This window comes from Galeopterus variegatus, unplaced genomic scaffold (assembly GCF_000696425.1).
Source record: "Galeopterus variegatus unplaced genomic scaffold, G_variegatus-3.0.2 Scaffold431, whole genome shotgun sequence".
Classification (NCBI taxonomy): Eukaryota; Metazoa; Chordata; class Mammalia; order Dermoptera; family Cynocephalidae; genus Galeopterus; species Galeopterus variegatus.
The window spans coordinates 9,143-27,501 of NW_007726542.1; the positions used below are offsets into that span (position 1 = coordinate 9,143).

The 18,359-nt window shown below is 51.6% G+C and overlaps 1 protein-coding gene across 1 annotated transcript in view; it reads right to left on the reverse strand.

The window, feature by feature from the left end:
* The window catches only part of PTPRU (protein tyrosine phosphatase, receptor type, U), a 78,862-nt gene that overhangs the window by 8,410 nt on the left and 52,093 nt on the right, over positions 1–18,359 (reverse strand). The window contains exons 16-25 of the mRNA XM_008568690.1: positions 14,354–14,544; positions 13,583–13,658; positions 13,035–13,111; positions 7,070–7,106; positions 6,308–6,405; positions 6,103–6,219; positions 5,176–5,330; positions 2,218–2,353; positions 1,604–1,753; positions 8–160 (exon numbers count right to left, since the gene is read on the reverse strand). Of these exons, the coding sequence (XP_008566912.1) occupies positions 8–160; positions 1,604–1,753; positions 2,218–2,353; positions 5,176–5,330; positions 6,103–6,219; positions 6,308–6,405; positions 7,070–7,106; positions 13,035–13,111; positions 13,583–13,658; positions 14,354–14,544 (1,190 nt within the window). The remainder of the gene's footprint in view (positions 1–7; positions 161–1,603; positions 1,754–2,217; positions 2,354–5,175; positions 5,331–6,102; positions 6,220–6,307; positions 6,406–7,069; positions 7,107–13,034; positions 13,112–13,582; positions 13,659–14,353; positions 14,545–18,359) is intronic.

Below are 18,359 nucleotides of genomic sequence, written 5' to 3' on the forward strand. Positions count from 1 at the left end.
CATTGATGTAGTTGTTGGGGTCCCCATCGGTGGAGATGAGGAAGGGCAGGCAGCGATCAGGTGGCAGGACGTCCATGCTGCGGTTCTTGTCACGGTTCCGGGGCAGCAGAGCGATGCTACACTCCTCCACGTCCAGCGGTGGGGTGACTGAGTTCAGTGTCTACACAGAGACAGGGGTGGGGATGGAGAGTCACGTTGTGCTTGCTGGGCCTCCTCACAGTCCCATGAAGGATCCTGGGCTGGGTCATTAGCTCCATTTTACAGATGGTCAGACTGAGGTCCAGAGGTAAGGGAGAGAGGTCAGGGATCCAGGCTCCCTGTCTCCAAGGCCTGGACAGAGCTCTGGGAAGTAGAGTCTGTCTCCTGGCCACCACGTAACCAACTATATCTCTCAGCCTCAGTTTTCTCAACTGTAAAATGGGAAAATAAGGGCCGAGCCCGTGGCGCACTCAGGAGAGCACGGCGCTGGGAGTGCAGCAGCGCTCCCGCTGCGGGTTCGGATCCTATATAGGAATGGCCAGTGCGCTCACTGGCTGAGCGTGGTGCGGCCGGTCTCAAAAAAAAATAAAATAAAATGGGAAAATAACATGCCTACTTCATGGGCCTGTCAGGAAGTTAAAGTGAAATGATGCCAAGCACCAAGCAGAGCCTGGCACATGCAGGGCTCAATACACAGAAGGCACAGTGAGAGAGTTACTAGCTTATCAGTGCTATCAATGAGAAAAGTCCTGAAATGCCATGTCCTCCACACAGCGGACTCCAGGTACCTGGCAGAGGTGGTCACCTTCCTTGGTCATGTCACTATCCAAACAGAACATAAGTCCTGAGCATTAAATCAAGCCAGGGACTTGGGCATCTCAGGCCCCGCCCCCAGAACCAGGCCTTGGGCATGTGACCAAAGCCTGGGCCAATCAGTGTGCTCTCTCTCTGGCCCCAGTGACTGGCTCAGGGATGGGCACATGAGGGTCTGGTCTAGAACTTTTGTTGGGGCCCTTAGGAGCAAGAAATGCCTTTTTCCAGAGTCTCCTAACAGTAGAGATGACATGAGCCTGGCATTGCTGGGGACCAGGTGTGGGTCTGAGAATGAAGCCGAAAACAGAAGAGCAGAACCAAGAGTGGACAGAGACCAAGTACTGGCATCAACACTTGACCCCGAGGGTCCAGCCACAACAGAAGCTGCACCATCCCCAGACTTTTCAGTCACAGCAGCCATGGAGTTGGATTTTATCCCTTATAACCAAAAGAATCCTCATGAATACAAACACTGCAAGGGACATGTTAACTGTCTTCCTTTTCTGGGTAACATAACTGAGGCTTACAGAGGCGTAGTGACTTGCTCAAGGATACCCAGGGCTCTTAACTAGGTAAGCCAGGACCTGAACCCGGGTTTACCTGACTTCAAAGCCTGGGCTCTTAACTGCTTTGAAGCATCACCCCCTCCACTGTCTCAAGTCCTTCCTAGTAGCCCAACTCTGTCCCTCTACCTGTGGTCTCAGACAGGTCTCTCCTGCTTGGCCCTCAATGACTCCTATAGTACCGAGGACCTCCCGACACATATGCACACATGCGCACACGCACACGTGCACACACACTCATCCCCCACCTGGAACTCTTCCCGAAGCTGGGAGGAATTACTCTGAGGATCAATGCGGATCATCTCCTTGTAGGTGGCCTTGAACTCACTGACAGGGATGGTGGTCTCCCCACACAGGCAGGCCTCCAGGATTGCATCGTGGATGAAGATGTACTGCTCCTGGAACAGGAGACGACAATATGAGAACGAGGAGAAGCTGGCGGTTTGTGGGGGAGGCAGGTATAAGCAAGCTCAAGGCTGAGGCAGGGTGCTCTGAGGCAGAGTCTGACCATGTGTTACTATAGGCTGGACCAAGCCTACTTGAAACAACCTTCATGGAAACATCCACTCATCTCATGTGGCATCCTGTGACAACCCTGGGAGGGACAGCCCACAGTCAACAGATCTAGTAAGGCTGCAAACCCAGGCATGTCTTGACTCTGGAACCTGCTGTTGTTTGACCTCAGCCAACAGAACACAGCGGAGCTGAGTTTGGGAAGAGGTTGGCAACCCGAGCTCAGAGATGATCCTAGGGAAGGAAAAGGCCTAAGGACACCCTTTGGACATACTCCACCAGCTCTGAGCTCCTTCCAGAGAGACCCAAGTCCTAGAGGCAGTGGTGGGGACAGGGCTGGGTCCCGCACCTCAGTCTGGATCATGTTGACACGCCGGGAGCAGAGGGTCTTCACGCAGTTGTAAATGTCCACAACACCCTCACACTCTGCCATGTCCAGCATCACGTCCAGAACGATGTAGCAACCTGTGCGGCCGGTGCCCGCGCTGGGGAGAGAGCGGCCCCCGACCACATCAGAGCCTTGGGGAGGAAGCCCAGGACTAAGGAGAAGAAGAGAGGAGGGGGACTAGGGCACTGGCCATATCTATCCCACAAAGGGGACAGGAACACAGAAAGATGACCCACTCTCCATCCCCCCACCCCCACCCAGCAAGCAGAGGCCAGGGAGCAGGCTGCTGATGGAAGAGTTCTGGTGAAATGTGATAGAGGACAGAGCTGGGGCTGGGCCTCAGGGAAGGAGAGAAAGGGAAAGGGAAGGGAGAATGCAGAAATGAAGTCAACCCAATTTAGCAACTTAGATTAGGGGAGAAGGACAAAGACCACGCTCAGAGCTCCACCCAAGAGTGTTCTTTCTTCTTGGATGTCATCAAGTCTCTCAAACATTCTTCAAAACTCCACTCACTCACACCCGTTCACACACTCACTGGAGCCCCCCACAACCCTTCCAGGCAGATGTCATTCTTTGGAGCTCACAGAGCAATTTGGGAAGGCTGTCATTAAAACACTCTTCCTGCCATGTGGTCGTTGTTTATGTGGCTGTCTCTCTAACCCAACTGGGAGCTCATTGAGAGCTGGGCTGTGTTGGATTCATCTCCGTGATCCTCGTGCTCAGCACCAGGTTGAGCAGAGTTGGGGGGGGAGGGGGAGTAGACAAAGATGACACCAAGATTTCAGGTTTGAAAATGTTGGTATTGAAATGCTGGCGAGGACATACGGCAACTTCATACCTCATACACCACTGCTGGGAGCTTAAATTAGCACAACCATTCTGGAAAACTGTTTGGCAGTATCTACTAAAGCTGAATGTTCACAAAGATAGCATTTCCACTCCTACATACATACTCCACAGAAATGTGTACATTTCTTGGCCAAAAGATGTGCAATAGAATGCCCTTAGCAGCACTATTCATAATAGCTCAGAACTGGAAACAGCCCCTGTGCCTATCAACAGCAGAATGAACAAATTCATTATGCTTTATTCACCCAATGGAATATGACACAATATGGATGAACCTTACAAACATAAAGTTGAGAGGAAGAAAGCAGCCACTAAAGAGCACATGCTATATGATTCTATTTATACCAAGTTCAAAAGCATGCAAAACTATCTATGCTTTAGAGTCAGAGTAGTGTTTGCTCTGGGAGTGGGGTACAGACTGGAAGTGGGCTCAAAGGGGCTTCTGGGTGTCATTAATGCTCTGCTTCTTGATCTGAGTAGAGCTGGTTATTTCACAGATATAATCAATTTGTGAAAATTCATCGAGTTATATATACAGTCATGCATCACTTAGCAATGGGGATACGTTCGACAATTTTCATTGCTGTGTGAACATCATGGACTGTATTTACACAAACCTACATGGTATAGCCTACTACACACCTAGGCTACGTGGTATACAGTCTATGGCTCCCCTAGGCTACAAACCTGTATGGCATGTAACTGTACTGAATACTGTAGGCAACTGTAACACAATGGTAGGTATTTATTTGTGTATCTAAACATATCTAAACATAGAAAAGGTACAGTAAAAATATGAGATAAAAGACAAAAATGGTACATGTGTATAGTAATGGTACACCGTTACCACGAATGGAGCTTTCAGGACTGGAAGTTGCTCTGTGTGAGTCAGCAAGTGAGCGGTGAGTGAAGGACTAGGACGCTACTATCCCCTGCTGTAGACTTCCCAGTGTTACAAGAGCTATGATGTCATTAGACAGTAGAAATTTCTGAGCCCCACTGTAATCTTACAGGCCCACCATCGCATATGCGGTCCATCATTGACTGAAACGTCATTATGTGGTGCCTTACTGTACACTTATTATTTGTGCTCTTTAAGTATATTATATTTTAATAAAGTTTTATTTTTGAAATATGGCATCTTAGAGGCCTAAAGAAATCAAAGAGAAGCTGGTTTGGGGGTGGCAGGGCAGGGAGAATGAGTCTGCCATGTGGCATTTGGGGAGCTGATAAGAGGAGCCAGGACAAGACATAGAGGTTGTGGACTGTGGGCCGAGGGGACTTGCCAAAGCCACAAGGGCTAAAGGTCAAGTTCACCAGGAGGAGAGTGGGGCGGAGCCAGGACAGGGCACTGGGCCCCCATTTCAGAGTCAAGAGGAAGATGTGGAGGAGCCAAGGAGGAAGCAGAGCAGAGGCAGGAAGGGCAGCCAGGTTCCCAGGAGCCAAACAAGGCAACAGCTGGGAAAGGAAGAGGGTGTGAAGGTGAAGGACCAGAGGGTATGAAGGCCGAGGGATGGGCGAGGCCCAGTGCGTTTCTGGCAAAGAGAAGGTGAAGTCCTTCGCAGTCCCTGCACCAAACCTAGCACGCAGCAGTGTGCGACAAACACAGGAAGAGGGTGTGAAGGTGAAGGACCAGAGGGTATGAAGGCCGAGGGATGGGCGAGGCCCACTGCGTTTCTGGCAAAGAGAAGGTGAAGTCCTTCGCAGTCCCTGCACCAAACCTAGCACGCAGCAGTGTGCGACAAACAGTCGTTGAGGGAAAGTAGGCTGCACTCGATCGTGCCTGTGCCTCACCAACCCCTAGGCCACCTCCGACTCTCCAGTACTCCCCTGGCATCTGGGCCAATGGGCTCAATAGGTCTTGGGAGGCACATGAAGGTGTCAACCTCAGAGCCAAAGCTCAAAGGACAAAGGGCCTTTTGAGAGTCACTTTCTCCTCCAATTAAGTCACTTCTGTCTCCAATTAAGATAAGCCCAGGCCTGGTCCCTCTGATGGACCCTGAACCAACCCCACTCCCAGCCCAACTCCCCACTGGTCCCTCTTCTCCTGGGGATTCCCAGCGCTCCCACCTGCAGTGGATGACAACAGGCCCAGCATCGGGTGGGGTGGAGGCCTTCACACGCCGGATAAAGGCCAGCAGCCCTGTAGCATGGTAGGGGACACCGTGCTCTGGCCATGCTGTGAAGTGGAACTGGCGGACTTCGTGTCGGGCAGAGTAGCCTCTCTGGGGAGATGACAGTAATAGCGGTCAGAGTCAACAGCAGCATCTATTAGACACTCGTGTGTGCCAGGCACTGTGTGAGCACCTTACTGCATGATCTCAGTTAATCCCAATAGTAAATTTACTGATGAGGTGGGTATAAACATCCCATCACACAAGTGAGAGAACTAAGGCTCAAAGGGGAGAGACCACTTTCCCAAAGTTAGACGAGCAGATTGCATGCAGGACTTGTACAGGGGTGTGCTGTTAACACCCACCACCTCTGCCACCTCTGTCATTTTGACTCTCTAGGTCTTAGTTTCAAGGCAGAAACTGCCCGTCCTCCAAGGATATTACAGAGCAGATCAAATGAGATTGTGCCCAGGACTCACTGGCCAGTCACTGACCATGTGGGCTCTAATGAGTGATGTAATCCCTCTGAGTCTCACTTTCCTTATCTGTAAAATGGGGCTAATAGTAAACCCATAATCCCACAGAGCTTTCCAGGGCTGAACAGTACATGTGTAATGAGCCCAGCACAGTGCCCAGCACAGAGTAGGAGCCAGCACCTGGCGGCTATCGTCATCATCTCCGTTGTCTCAACTTCTTGGAGTCACCAGCAAATATAGTTACTTCCCCATCCTTCTACGGTGCACATCTATCCAGTAGCTTCCTTGCTAGAAGGCAGTGGTGCCCTCCTCACCCCCCTGCTTGCTGCCTGGGCTAGGGGAGGTGGAGTGGGCTCTGCCCCTCTACTCAGGCACCCTCTGCAGGGAACAGGTGATGGGAGACTCACCCGCTCCAGGGCAAAGGTGCGCACGACATATTCAGCTAGAGTCTCCGTCTTCACCAGCGTGATCTTGATGTCGCCGTACATGTCTGAGTCCTCTGGCCAGTACCGTGAACACTTCACCTGGGGCCCCCACAGGACAGGACTCAGTGGGCTCTTCACTGCCCCCCTTGGCCTGCCGTGCCCCCTAGCTCACCCCGTGCCCGCTTACCCTGCCCACCTCTACCAGCTTGGTGATCATGACGATGCTGGAACAGTGCTCCTGCCACACCATGCGCCAGAAGTCATAGACCATCTCAGGCTTCGGCCCTGGGGGCACAAAAGGTGCCTGTCCCTGAGGAAAGGTCCCCACCCAGGGCCAGCACACCCTGTTGACCCCCACCACCACCCCAGGCCAGGAGGTTCCCTCAGCCCCAATGGGGGCTTTGTGCTTATCCACACCCACCCCATCCACTGCCAACTCATGCTTGTAGAGCCCTGGGGGTGGGCGGTATCAGAAGAGGGACTGGTGGCACAGCCCAGTCATCCTGAGTGTGACCCAAGAGGCAGAGCTGCAGGGCCAGACCCTTGGTTCATGGTGCAAGTCTCCAGGAGGGTTGGACAGATGAACATTCAGGGGAAAGAGACATAGCCAGACAGACCCAGGCAGCCACCAAGCCAAGAGGCACAATCCACACCCACAAAGAGTACGCCTGACCAGCCCTGTTGCATGCACCACCTTGGAGACAGACAGATGGACCAGGAAGCTACAGATGGACTGAGCACATCAGGGAGACATAAACACAGAGAAATGACAAAGGCTGGTGGCCAGATTCCAAGAGACCCAGCCAGAGAGTGGGGAGCAGACAGAGAGACAGATGGGGAGGCAGATAGGATTCCAGCAGGTCAGGGGGGAAGGCAGAAAGGCAGGGTGGCATTCCAGCACACTAGGGCACGGGGGGGTGGGGTGCACATGGGCAGAGATGCCAGGTACCTTGAGTGGCTATGAAGTGGTTTGACCTGTGGTAACCCTGTAACAGGAGAAGAGGGCATGGTGAGACCCCAGGGAATAGCCCCTTACTCCCTCAGGCCTCCTCTGCCCTCCTCTCCCAGAAGCAGCACACCCCTCTACCCTACCAGGGAATGTCCCACCCTCATCCCCAGAACCTCCTAACCAGGGTGACCTTGTCCTTGCAGTCCCCAAGGAAGGATGAAAGGGCAGCTGGGACCCCAGTGTCTTGGGTTTAATCCCCACTTTGCTGTGTGACCCTAGGGGATACATGACTCCTTTATGGGCCTACAGGGTCTTCCATTCCATAAGTGGGGACAGTTATCTGCTTGCAACCAGGCTGTTTGGAGACAAAGTCCATGATGACCCCGCCCTGTTCCCAGAGTTCCAGAAGCCCTAATCAACCCAGACGCCAGACACGGGACAACCAGAGTTTGTCAGCTATCCCAATCCCCCTCAGGGCAATCAGAATAGACAGTAACGCCCACACAACCTCAGTCACCCAGAGCTTGGGAGGCCTAGATGAAGGCGCAGGGGTTACTCATGGCCCTTAGGTAAAATCTTTAAATCTTTAAAATCAATAATAACAATAATGAGCTTTCTAGAGTCCCTGTTATGGTCACATCCCGTGCTAAGCACTTTACCTGCACTGTCTCCCACAACAGAGAGGCCAGGAGCTATTTCATCCTCCACCTCCAGAGCCCCCAGGCTGAGGAGAGGAACCAGCTCTCCCACCCCACCCCAGGGCCAAGCCACCCCTGAGGTCCTGCCACAAGGCCTCATCTTTCTGGGCACAGAGCCCACCAGATACCAAGAGCATTGACACAGGCAAAGCAGGAAGGGGAGGAGTCCTGCAGAGCTGATGCAAGAGAAAACCATCCAACTCCACCCGTGCCTCAAGCTCACACCCTCAACATAGCTCCCAGCAACTCCTCTGGCCACATGGGCTTCCCAGGCCCAAGGGCTCTGGAGCCAGACTGCCAGGATTCAAATCCCAGCTCGACCTCTTGCTAGCTGTGTGCCCTTAGGAAAAACCTTTTCCCTTCTCTGCACCTCCATTTCACATGGATAAAATGGGATAATTATAGTATTTACCTCCTAGGGCTGTTGTGAGCAAATATGACAATATATGTTAAGTGTTAGGCACTGTGTCAAACACAAAGTCAGTATTTAATCAGTAGTAGCTATGATTATAATGATTACTGCTATTTTAAATGTTAAACAGTATCCCTGAAGATGCAAACAGTGTGGATATCGAGAACTGCTGGCGTGGAAGGTGATTTACTACAGGGGTTAAGAATCTGAGTCTTGGGGCCGGCCCGGTGGTGCACTGGAGAGTGCCCCGCTTGGGAGCGCGGCAGCGCTCCCGCTGAGGGTTCGGATCCCATGTGGAGACCGGTTCCCACTCACTGGCTGAGCGCGGTGCGGGCGCGACACCAAGGGTTGCAATCCCGTTGCCGGTCCCCAGTACGGGTGCGACACTGAGGGTTGCGATCCCGTTACCGGTCAGTAAAAAAAGACAAAAAGGAAGAAAAAAAAAAAAGAATCTGAGTCTTGGAGTCAGATGGACCTGGGTCCATCACAGCTCTGCCCACATAGAAGCTGTGTGACTCTGAGTGCTAAGGGGGTGATTTTCAGCCTAAAATGTGCACATGAATCTCCACTGGATCTTGTTAAAAGGCAGACTCAGATTCAGAAGGTATGGGTGGGCATCGTGCACTGGGCATCATGCATTTCCAACCAGCTCCCAAGTGATACTGACACTGCGGGGCCTCAAAACACACTGAGTGGCCAGGCTCTCAGCCTCCCTAAGCTTCTGTTCTCTTATGCAATATGAAGACAACAGCAACAGATGCACTCAGAGATACTGTCATATACCTACTCAGCATTCCCAGGAAAATGACCAAACCCCAGGCAAAGTTACTAGTGATGAAAAACCTCCCAGAGTCACTCGACCCTCACTACCGAAAACCTCTCCAGGTCTAGCCAAATTCCCTCCACAGCTGTTCCACGCCACTGTCTCTGCTTCAAATCCTCAGCAGAGCTGAGGGCAACTGGGGACAGAGGGGAAGGCGGAGGTGAGCATGGGGAGGGCCTCTACAGGTGCTGCGATAGCTGCCCTCCCACCCCCAGTGCTGGTCAAGCTGGGAACAGTCTGTTCCCCGCCAAAACCAATGAATCCCTCATGAGAGCAGGGCCTCATCTGACTCATCCATCTCCATCCCCCAGGACCCAGCACAGTGCCAGCACTCAAATGCTAGTTGGTAAATAATGGAGGAATGGAATTCAATTAAAACTGCTCAACTGGCCCAATGACCAGCTGGTCTAAAACTCAACTGCTTTGTTCCAGTGTCCTATCCTTTTGTTGTCTGGGGGTATCTTTTTGGAGAAAGTATGCTACAGCATCACACAACCCTATTTAAAACAAGTTTTTGAGCAATAATCCTCCATAGCTGCACATTAACTTTCTAAATACACACGTGTATTTTGCACAATTATATTACATAGAGGACACAAATAGACATTTTGAATGATCTGATTCTAAAGGAAGTACATCACTTTGTGCACACCCACTTTAGAGACCAGCATCAGAGAGCACTCAGCCTCACACTCCAGGAAACATCAGCAGGTGCTGGGAGCTTGCCCCAGGGCATACACCTGAGCCCTCCCTGGAGTCTGGGTGGAGCTGGGGACTGAGCACCTGCACCGTAGGCGAGACCCCTGGGGCATCCTGATGCTCCCCAAAGGGTGAGAACCACAGGCCTGTGTAAGGGTCAAGGGCTAAGGCTGGGTATGTGGCCTTGAGAAGGTCACTTAACTTTTCGAAGCCTCAATTTTCTCATCTGTCAAACGTAGGTCCACATGGTCCCTACCGCAGAGGATGGTAAAGGTGAACTGATTCGTCTAAGGTGCCTGGCACATAACAGGTGCTCAGCCAGTGACACTATTGTTAGCTGGCATTTGAAGAAGTCTTAAGCCAGGTCTTCTAAGGATGTTTCTTTAGAGCCTGACAACAATGAACCAAATATGTGGGATTGAAGAGTAAGTGGGGCTGGGTGGAAATTGAGAAGTTCAGAAGCAGAATGACCTGAATTCCTCCCTTCCTAATGGGAGCACTAGGGCTGAGCATATTCACTGCATTTTGTAAGCCTACTATTCCTTTTAAATGCAGGAACTTTACAAAACCAACTGTTTAAGCACGCTCAAAATAAAGGATACATCTGGGTTATCCAGTCATCACCAGCAGATGCAACTGTGGGGATCTTTCACTCTAAATATTAGGCAACTCCATGTTGCCTGAAAGTTGATAATGAACAGCATGTTAGCAATCATAACAAAGAAATATATTTTAAAAGGAAAAAGGAAATAAAATAGGAAAGGTATCCACAAAATAGCAAACAATCCCATCAGTCATCAAATATCAGGAAAATAATATATACTTATATGTATAAAAAATCAACTCAGAGGATTGCTAGGTGAATTAGGGGTTTTTTCCTATTCTTTTTTTTTTTTTTTTTTTTTTTAAAAAAAAGATGACCGGTAAGGGGATCTTAACCCTTGGCTTGGTGTCGTCAGCACCACGCTCAACCAGTGAGCGAACCGGCCATCCCTATATGGGATCCGAACCCGTGGCCTTGGTGTTATCAGCACCACACTCTCCCGAGTGAGCCACGGGCCGGCCCTTCCTATTCTTGAAAGTCAAAAAAGAATGGCACAATTTTTAAAAAATAGAATACCCAAACGGCCCCCCCCAAAAAAACATTCAAATTTGGGCAAAACTGAAGGCAAATTGGCTGAGGTTGAGTTTCAAGCAAAGTGATACAAAGGGATGTGAACACCAGGGAAACTAGTTTTAGGGGGATTGACCCGGGAATGTCTGAAGACCTTGACCCCTAAGCAGCAGACACAGAGCCAACCCAAGGCAGCTTCCCCCGCTCCGGCCACCACCCGCCAAGCGCCCTGCAGAAGACGTGGCTAATGAGGACTCACTGGGAATGGTGGGGTTCAGGGACGGGGGTGGTAAGACAGTGGTGGCTGGTAAAAAGTGGGGCCAGGGGAAGCACCCCCAACACTGCTGCCCCGTCACAAGGCATGGAGGATGGCGGGGAGTCGCTTCCTCTAGGGATACTGTTGACTCTTCAGCCCTGGGCAGCCCCAGCCCGGCTGCTGAAATGGACGGTTGGTGTTGTGCACACGAGTGGAGGGGAAGAGGGACAGAGACAGAGAGAGAGACAGCCAGAGACTGTGAGAGAGTCTGAGATACAGCCAGTCAGACAGACAGGAGGAGGAGGAGGAGGTACAGATACTTACTTCACGGTTTATCCGAATCTTAATGATTCCAGTGAGGGAACAGTACAAAGCAAAAGAGACAGATGTTAGGCCAGAGGCAGATGGAGGTGACGGAGCACAGGAGTGGCCAGAATGGGCGATGTGAGCAGGGGGGCAGAGCAGAGGCGGCTGGGTCAGGGGTGGGGGTAGCATGTCCCTGCCGGGGCCCAAGAGAAGCTGACTGGGACCTTGACCAAGGAGAGGCCCACCATCACCAAAGCTGCCCAAGTCTGCGAGGCCAGGCCCGGCTCTTACCCCAGCAAGGGAGAGGATGGGAGGAGAGGGAGAAGGCAAGGGGTTGCGGGAAACGTGGGGTAGCACATCTGGCCCCAGGAAGAGGATAAGAAGAGGGAGAGGAGTGACCATCTCCAGAGTCCCTGCCTGTCTCAGCCCCCAGGTCCGTGCCTCACTCCTCCTGGCACCTCAGGCCTTTGCTTACACTGCTGCCTACCTGAGATGTCCTGCCCTGTCCTCTCCAGCCACCTGGAGCCAGCTCAAGCCCTGCTTCTGCCACAAACTTGCTGTGTGACACGGGAAAGCCACCCCTCTTTTCTGGCCTGTGCTTTCCCATCTAATCTGAGGTTATTATATTTTTATAAATGTTTAGCTGTCTCTCCCACTAGCACAATGCCTGGCACATAGGAGGTGCTCAGAATTTATTTCATAAGTGAATAAATAATGCTCTCCCAAACTTGGTTTACTGTAGAGATTGGAGGAGCCTGAGCAGGGTCCCTGGGCCATCCCCACTCACCCCTCAACCGCACCTGGGAGTATACTTTTCACCTCTTCTTGACACCCAAGTCTTGGCCTCCTGGCTATCTGCCCTATCTCTGGCCCCTCCCACCAATCCAGCCAGATCCAGCTGCTGCAGTGGGTGGCGGGATAGTCTAATGGTTAGCAGCAAAGGCCTTGGAGACACAGATAGGCTGAGGTTTGAGTCTTTTCTTTACCACTCACTGGCTCTGTGACCTGGGACAAGTAGCTTCACCTCTCTGAATCCCAGTTTCCTCAACTATAAAGTGAGGTCATGATGCTAACTATCTTGGAAGGTGGTTGTACAGGTGACATAAAATGAGGTATTGGGTATAAAATACTTAGCACAGTGCTTGGCACACAGTACATGCTCAATAAACATACATTATTATTCTCAGAGTACAACTCTGGTCATAGTCAAAACACTTTAACAACTTCCTAGTGCTCCTACGAAAAAGCCCCAACTCCTTAGCCTGGAACTTGAGGCCTTAACAGTCCAGCCCCTGCCTACCTCTTTAGCCTCACTCTGAAACATAAGAATCCCACCCTCCAAGCCTTCTCCCTGAGAGGGAACTCTTCCTCGCCTCTAGGCCTAGCTGTCTCTCTCTTCCCTTCATTCTGCTTTACTGACCACCCCCGTCCCCACCTCATCTCTCAGGCCAACTCCAGCTACAGGAAGCCTTCCTGAAAGCTGTCGCCCGCTCTGCTCTGCCCTGCTCTAAGCTCTCTGGCACTGACTGCAGGAGATGGGGGTGCTTCAGCCATATGAAGCCCCATTTGTTCCCTGACAGGTTTCTGCCCTGCCTGGACAGTGAGCCTGGGGTGGGTAGGGCCAGGTCAGCAGAAATGGCAGGGGCAAAGCACTCACGTCTATGTAGTTGGCATTAATGTAGTCAGCATCGGGGTCCCCCAGCATTGGGTGGAGTTTCACTCGGTGCCGATCATCTGTAAACACAGAGCAGGGGCTGAACTGGAGAGCCCAGAGCTGGGGCAGTTGGAGAAGGCTTCCTGCAGGCCAGGGGTGGGACAGTGGCAGGGCAGCCAGGGAAGCTAGAGGCTCAGGGCCGGCCATTAGGCTCTGCACACCACGGAGGCAGGTCAGGCCAGGAGTTAGAGTCTGAGCTGTGGAGTCAAGGAAGCCCAAGACCTTGAACAGGGGTCTTTACCTCCCAAGCCTGTTTTCTTATCAGCAAAATGGGGATTATAATATTTCCCACCTCACGGGGTAGTTGAGAGGGATAAGTGAGATAAAGAATATAAAGCTCAGCACAGGGCTTGATATGGGCTAGGCCCTCAATAAATGGCAGCCACACTACCGCAGCCTCTGAGCTGCCCCAGAGCTCACTCCATCTACGCTCCTCCTTCTCAATCCCTCCCCCCGCCACCCTGGACCCCAAGCCTTTCCCCAGGACTCACAGGCAGGCATTGGCTCCTGCCGGCTGCCTTTGAGCTTGTCTTTCTTTTTGGTGGCATCCCAGCCTTCAAAGAAGCTCTGCCAGAAGGGAAGGTGGTAGTCAGTGGGGGAGGGGCTCCTTCCCCTCAACAGGGATGATGTGGGCAGGATGGGGGTGGGACCACCTGAGATAAAGTCACCGTATAGCCCTTTAACAGTGAGGGACCAGGTTCAAAACCAAGGAGTGTGGGGGGGAAGGGATAGGAGAAAAGAGGGCAAATGAGGGTCAGGGTTCAGAGACATTTTAGAATAAGGGCAAGGTTTAGAATAAGGGTCAAATCCAGATCTGAGCTGGGAAGAAGGGGAAAGTGAGGATCAGATTAAGATTAGGATAACAGTGGTGTCAGAGTCCAGAAGGAGGGAGGAATAGGATCCAAATCAAAGTTCAAATGGAGCTCAGGACAAGAATCAGGGTCAATGTTATACTGGGGTTAGGTCAAGGTCAGTGTCGGTGGTCAGGTTCAGGTTAGGGACAGGATAAGGATCATGATCAGAATCCAGATGGACACTGAGATGAGATTCAAGGACAGATTTCAAATCAGGGTTAGGATGAGAGTGAAAAACCAGGTCAGAGGTTAGGATGAGGATCAGGGTCAAGGTCAAAAGGGTTAGGTTGATTTGGGGAATGGCAGAGTAGGGATCCCATTCATGCTGGGCTGGGCTGAGGGTTGACAGGGTCAGGATCCACAGTGGGGAGGAACCAGTTAAGGCCCGGGGAGGGGTCCTGCGTGCACCTCGTACTCCTGCTTGAAGCCGTAGCCCTCGGCCGTCTTCATCTGGTTGATGTGCTGCAGAAGGTCAGCCACACGCACTGCAGGGTGCAGCTGCCCCGTGTGATACGGGGAGCCCTTCCGGCCACAGGGACGCCGTGGTGAGCCCCCCAGGAGGCTGCTGGCCTCAGTGACCCCGCTGCTGCGCTGGTCTCCTGCAATCAGAGAAAGGCAAAGGGGTTCCTAACACACACACGCCCCAGCCTGGGGAGCCCCAGATGGATTGAGGGACCGCAGGGAGCACGGCCAATGTGGGGAATGGCTGGATCCTCCCCTGGAGCCAAGCAGCCTACAGAGGTCCACCCTGTGTGGCCCCTGGGGGCCCTTGTGGCCCTGCACACTGTGATACCCTCACTCCACCCCTGAGGCTTCACCATGCTGCCTGCAGGGCAGCACTCAGCACAGCCTTTGACAGATCCTCTCCCCCTCCCCTTCTTCCGGGGAACAATCTGGAACACTGGCAACTCCCAGCAATTACCCCCATTCAAAGACAAGCGAATCAAAATTGGCCACCACAGCCATCCTCTCTGCAGATTAACACGAGGCACCTGAATGGAAGCATTTCTCCTGTGCAAGCGTTTCCACTGTCAGCCTGAGCAATGGCCTCGGCCAGTGGGGTGACAGGTTGGGAAGTTCGCAGTGCTGCACATACCCCTGGGCAAACTATCCCCTTCCCCCAAGACCCACCTCCCTATGCAGTTTTCCCAGTCAGCATCCCCATGGACATCCCACCCTGGTCCTGGAGATCAGGTCCTGGGACTGAGGAAACAGCCCCACTCAATCTCACCCACCTTGGGGCACTGGCTCCCACTTAATGCTCATTTCCCTTATCCTGTCCTGGGTGAGGTAGCAAAGGGCTTACCCAAGCCCAGCTCTCACTTGTCTCACAGCCCTTCTCCACCCAGGCGTGAGCTGGTAGGGACCGCTGGGGGACTCCCAGTGGGGCCTCGATGCCTACCCCTTCCTTCCCCCTGCCTCCAACACCTTTCCTCCCCCTACTCTTTCTGCCTCATAAACTCATACTCATCCTTCAGGTCTTAGCCCAAATGACCCTCCCTGGGGGAGCTTTCTCCAGTGCATGGCCTAGAATTCTACTCAATGACTAACTGGCAGAATGAATGCAGGATCAACAGGACAGACCCCCCGATGAGCTCAACTTCCCAGACTCCAATGGAATCAGGGAGACTGTCCCACTCTGCTCAGGTTCCCCCTTCCTGTGCCACAGTTTAAAAATGGCTTCCAGGTAAAAAGTCAGAACTCACCTCTTTTTTCTCCTCTCAGGAACCACAGCCCTGAGCTGCCTGTAGTTCAATGTCTGGAAACAATTGTTTCATATATTTTATCCAGATTTCTGGTTGCTTACAGCTGGAGGGCAGATCAAGTACCAGTTACACCTGATGCCCCAAACCCTTAATATTACAGATGGGGAAACTGAGGTCCAAAGAGAAGAGACTAGCCTTATACAGGTCGCCAAAGTGTGTTCCAGAAAATACAAGGTATGCAAGATCATTAAGTGGTATTCCATTAAAAAGAAGGAGAGAAAGAAGACAAGGAGGGGTTCTGTGTTTTAAAGGAGTCAGTGAAATTCTGGTTTAAACAAAAATGAATAGGTTTCTTCTTCTCAGGGCTTCTAACATGTGTGTGTGCATTTTAAATCTCCAGGATGAGTGGAAAGAGCGTTTCACGGATGTCTTTCACAAGGAGGGCTTTTTTTGTTTGTTTCATGAAACATCCTCACAGAAACACAGTACAAGATGTCTTCAAAAAGTTTATATGGGATTCATATTATCTTTTAGTTCAATTTTTCCATGAATTTTCTGTAGTATCCTGATATAATGTGGGATTGAGAGACAGGCGCTGAAGTCAGACCTCAGATCAAATCCCAGCTCTGCATGTGACCTTGGGTATGTTACTTACTCTCTCTCAACTTCTGGCTTCTGCTTTTACAGGTTGAATAAAGATAAAAATTGTTACTACCCAAGATGATGAATAATATTCAATATTAAATAAGATAACACACATAAAGTACCCAGCCCAGTGCCTGGCAGTTAGTGAGCACCTGCAGAAGGCAGCTATTGACACTGTTAGTTTTTTCCCAGTAAGGAAGGAACAACCCGAGGCCCAGAAAGCCAAGGCAGCTAGCTGATGAGTCTTTGTCTTTTCTACTATAAGATCTCGGTCCAGCACCTGAAAGCAGCCTGAAAAGATGATTCTAAGGATCATCCACAACAAACACACAAGACAAGTGCAAAGATTACAAGAGGAAGGATTTGCGCTGGCTGAGAACTCAGAGAGGCAATCGGCGAGGCAGAGGGCTCTTGGTGGAAACTGGGCCAACAGCCCGAAGGAGAGCTCTCCGGGTAGAGAAAGGAGCAAATGAGGGAGGCAGGGAACCCAGCACTTCATCACGGAGATCCTGAAGGGCTGGCAGCCCTAACACAGCCCCACAGGTAGGCATGCAAGCGGCTCACAATGGCTGAAGACAAGCAAAAAATCCCTCCCGGTTGAGGTCATGATGGAAAAAGCCAGAACCAAATCCAGGCAGCTCACAGCTGAGCCCAAGAACATAAAATGTTCTTTAACTAAGACCACCCACCAGGAAAGGCCTGGATGATGCACGCTGATGTGCCCAACAGGACCCTCCATTTCCTGGGTCCAGAGAAGACAGGCCCCTACTCTCCCTGCCCATGAATTCCCTTGTGGGATTTGAGACACACTTCCTACCCCACCCACCCCAAACCAGCCTGCCCATGGTGGCAGTCCTTGAGAGAAAAGGATGGAGGGGGAAAGGTGAGAACCAGATCCCATCTTCAAGGTCACCACCCAGGGTTCTCCCAGGCTCTTCCCAGCTCCATCATGACTATGGGACATATTCTGTGAGGAACCACTGGACAGCTGATGTTTTATGGGGAGGGCTAAGGCCCAGAGGAAAGAACATTGGGCTTGAAGTCAGAGAGACCTGAGCTCCCGCCGAGGGTTCGGATCCCATATGCAGACCGGCCGCTCACTGGCTGAGTGAGGGGCGGGAGCAACACTGAGGGTTGCGATCCCGTTGCCGGTCCCGGTCCGGTACGGGCGCGACACTGAGGGTTGTGATCCATTGCCGGTCACGAAAAAAGACAAAAAGGATAAAAAAAAAAAATAGAAATGAGGATCCTCAGACCTTCCTCAGAGATGGGCACTTTCCCCGATTCCCACTACCCTCAGACAAAGATAGACCCCAAGTTATACAATCTGGTAGCACCTCGAACTTTTCCTTTGTGGTTTGCAGTTAGTAAATAATTCTCCTAAAGAAAACATGATAAGAGATAACAATTTCTAACATTCTGAGTGCTTTCATAAGCCTGGCACGATTCTTACATCATTTGATCCCTTGAATACCCCTATGAGATGGGCACTATTATCACGGCCCTGTGTAAATGAGGAAACAGAGGCCCAGACGGGTTAAGCTACTGCTCATTAAGAGGCAGCACTAAGAATCAAACCCAGGCCCTCTGACTCTCGGACCTTGGCATCCACCCTGCTTTCTCTGCTTCCCTCTCCCTGGAAAAGGGACATTTGTGGAGATGAAAGAAGCTGGCATCTATCTGACAAACCATTTGGCCAGATCCTACTGGCACGCGCAGAGGTCAACAGCTCCAGATGGACATGGACATAGCCCAGAGGGTCTGAGAATTTTCACAGGCAGAACTTCTGAGGCAAAGGGGGCACATTCCAACACCTTGGGAACATCCCAGCTGGCTTCCTCACACCAGCCTGCCACCTCTACGCAGCTGACAAGTCCCTAATTTAAAATGTGCATGTAAAGGATGCATCAAAACCATCGTGGCTTTCTATCCTAAACCACAAAAATGGTCTCCACCGTTTGGAAAAGAAAAAAAGGAAGCAGAAGCTAGACCAGCAGGTGGGGAGCAGAGAAGGAGAGACCAAGTGCTGAGGCTCAGCACCAGCCTCCTGGACACACTTTGAG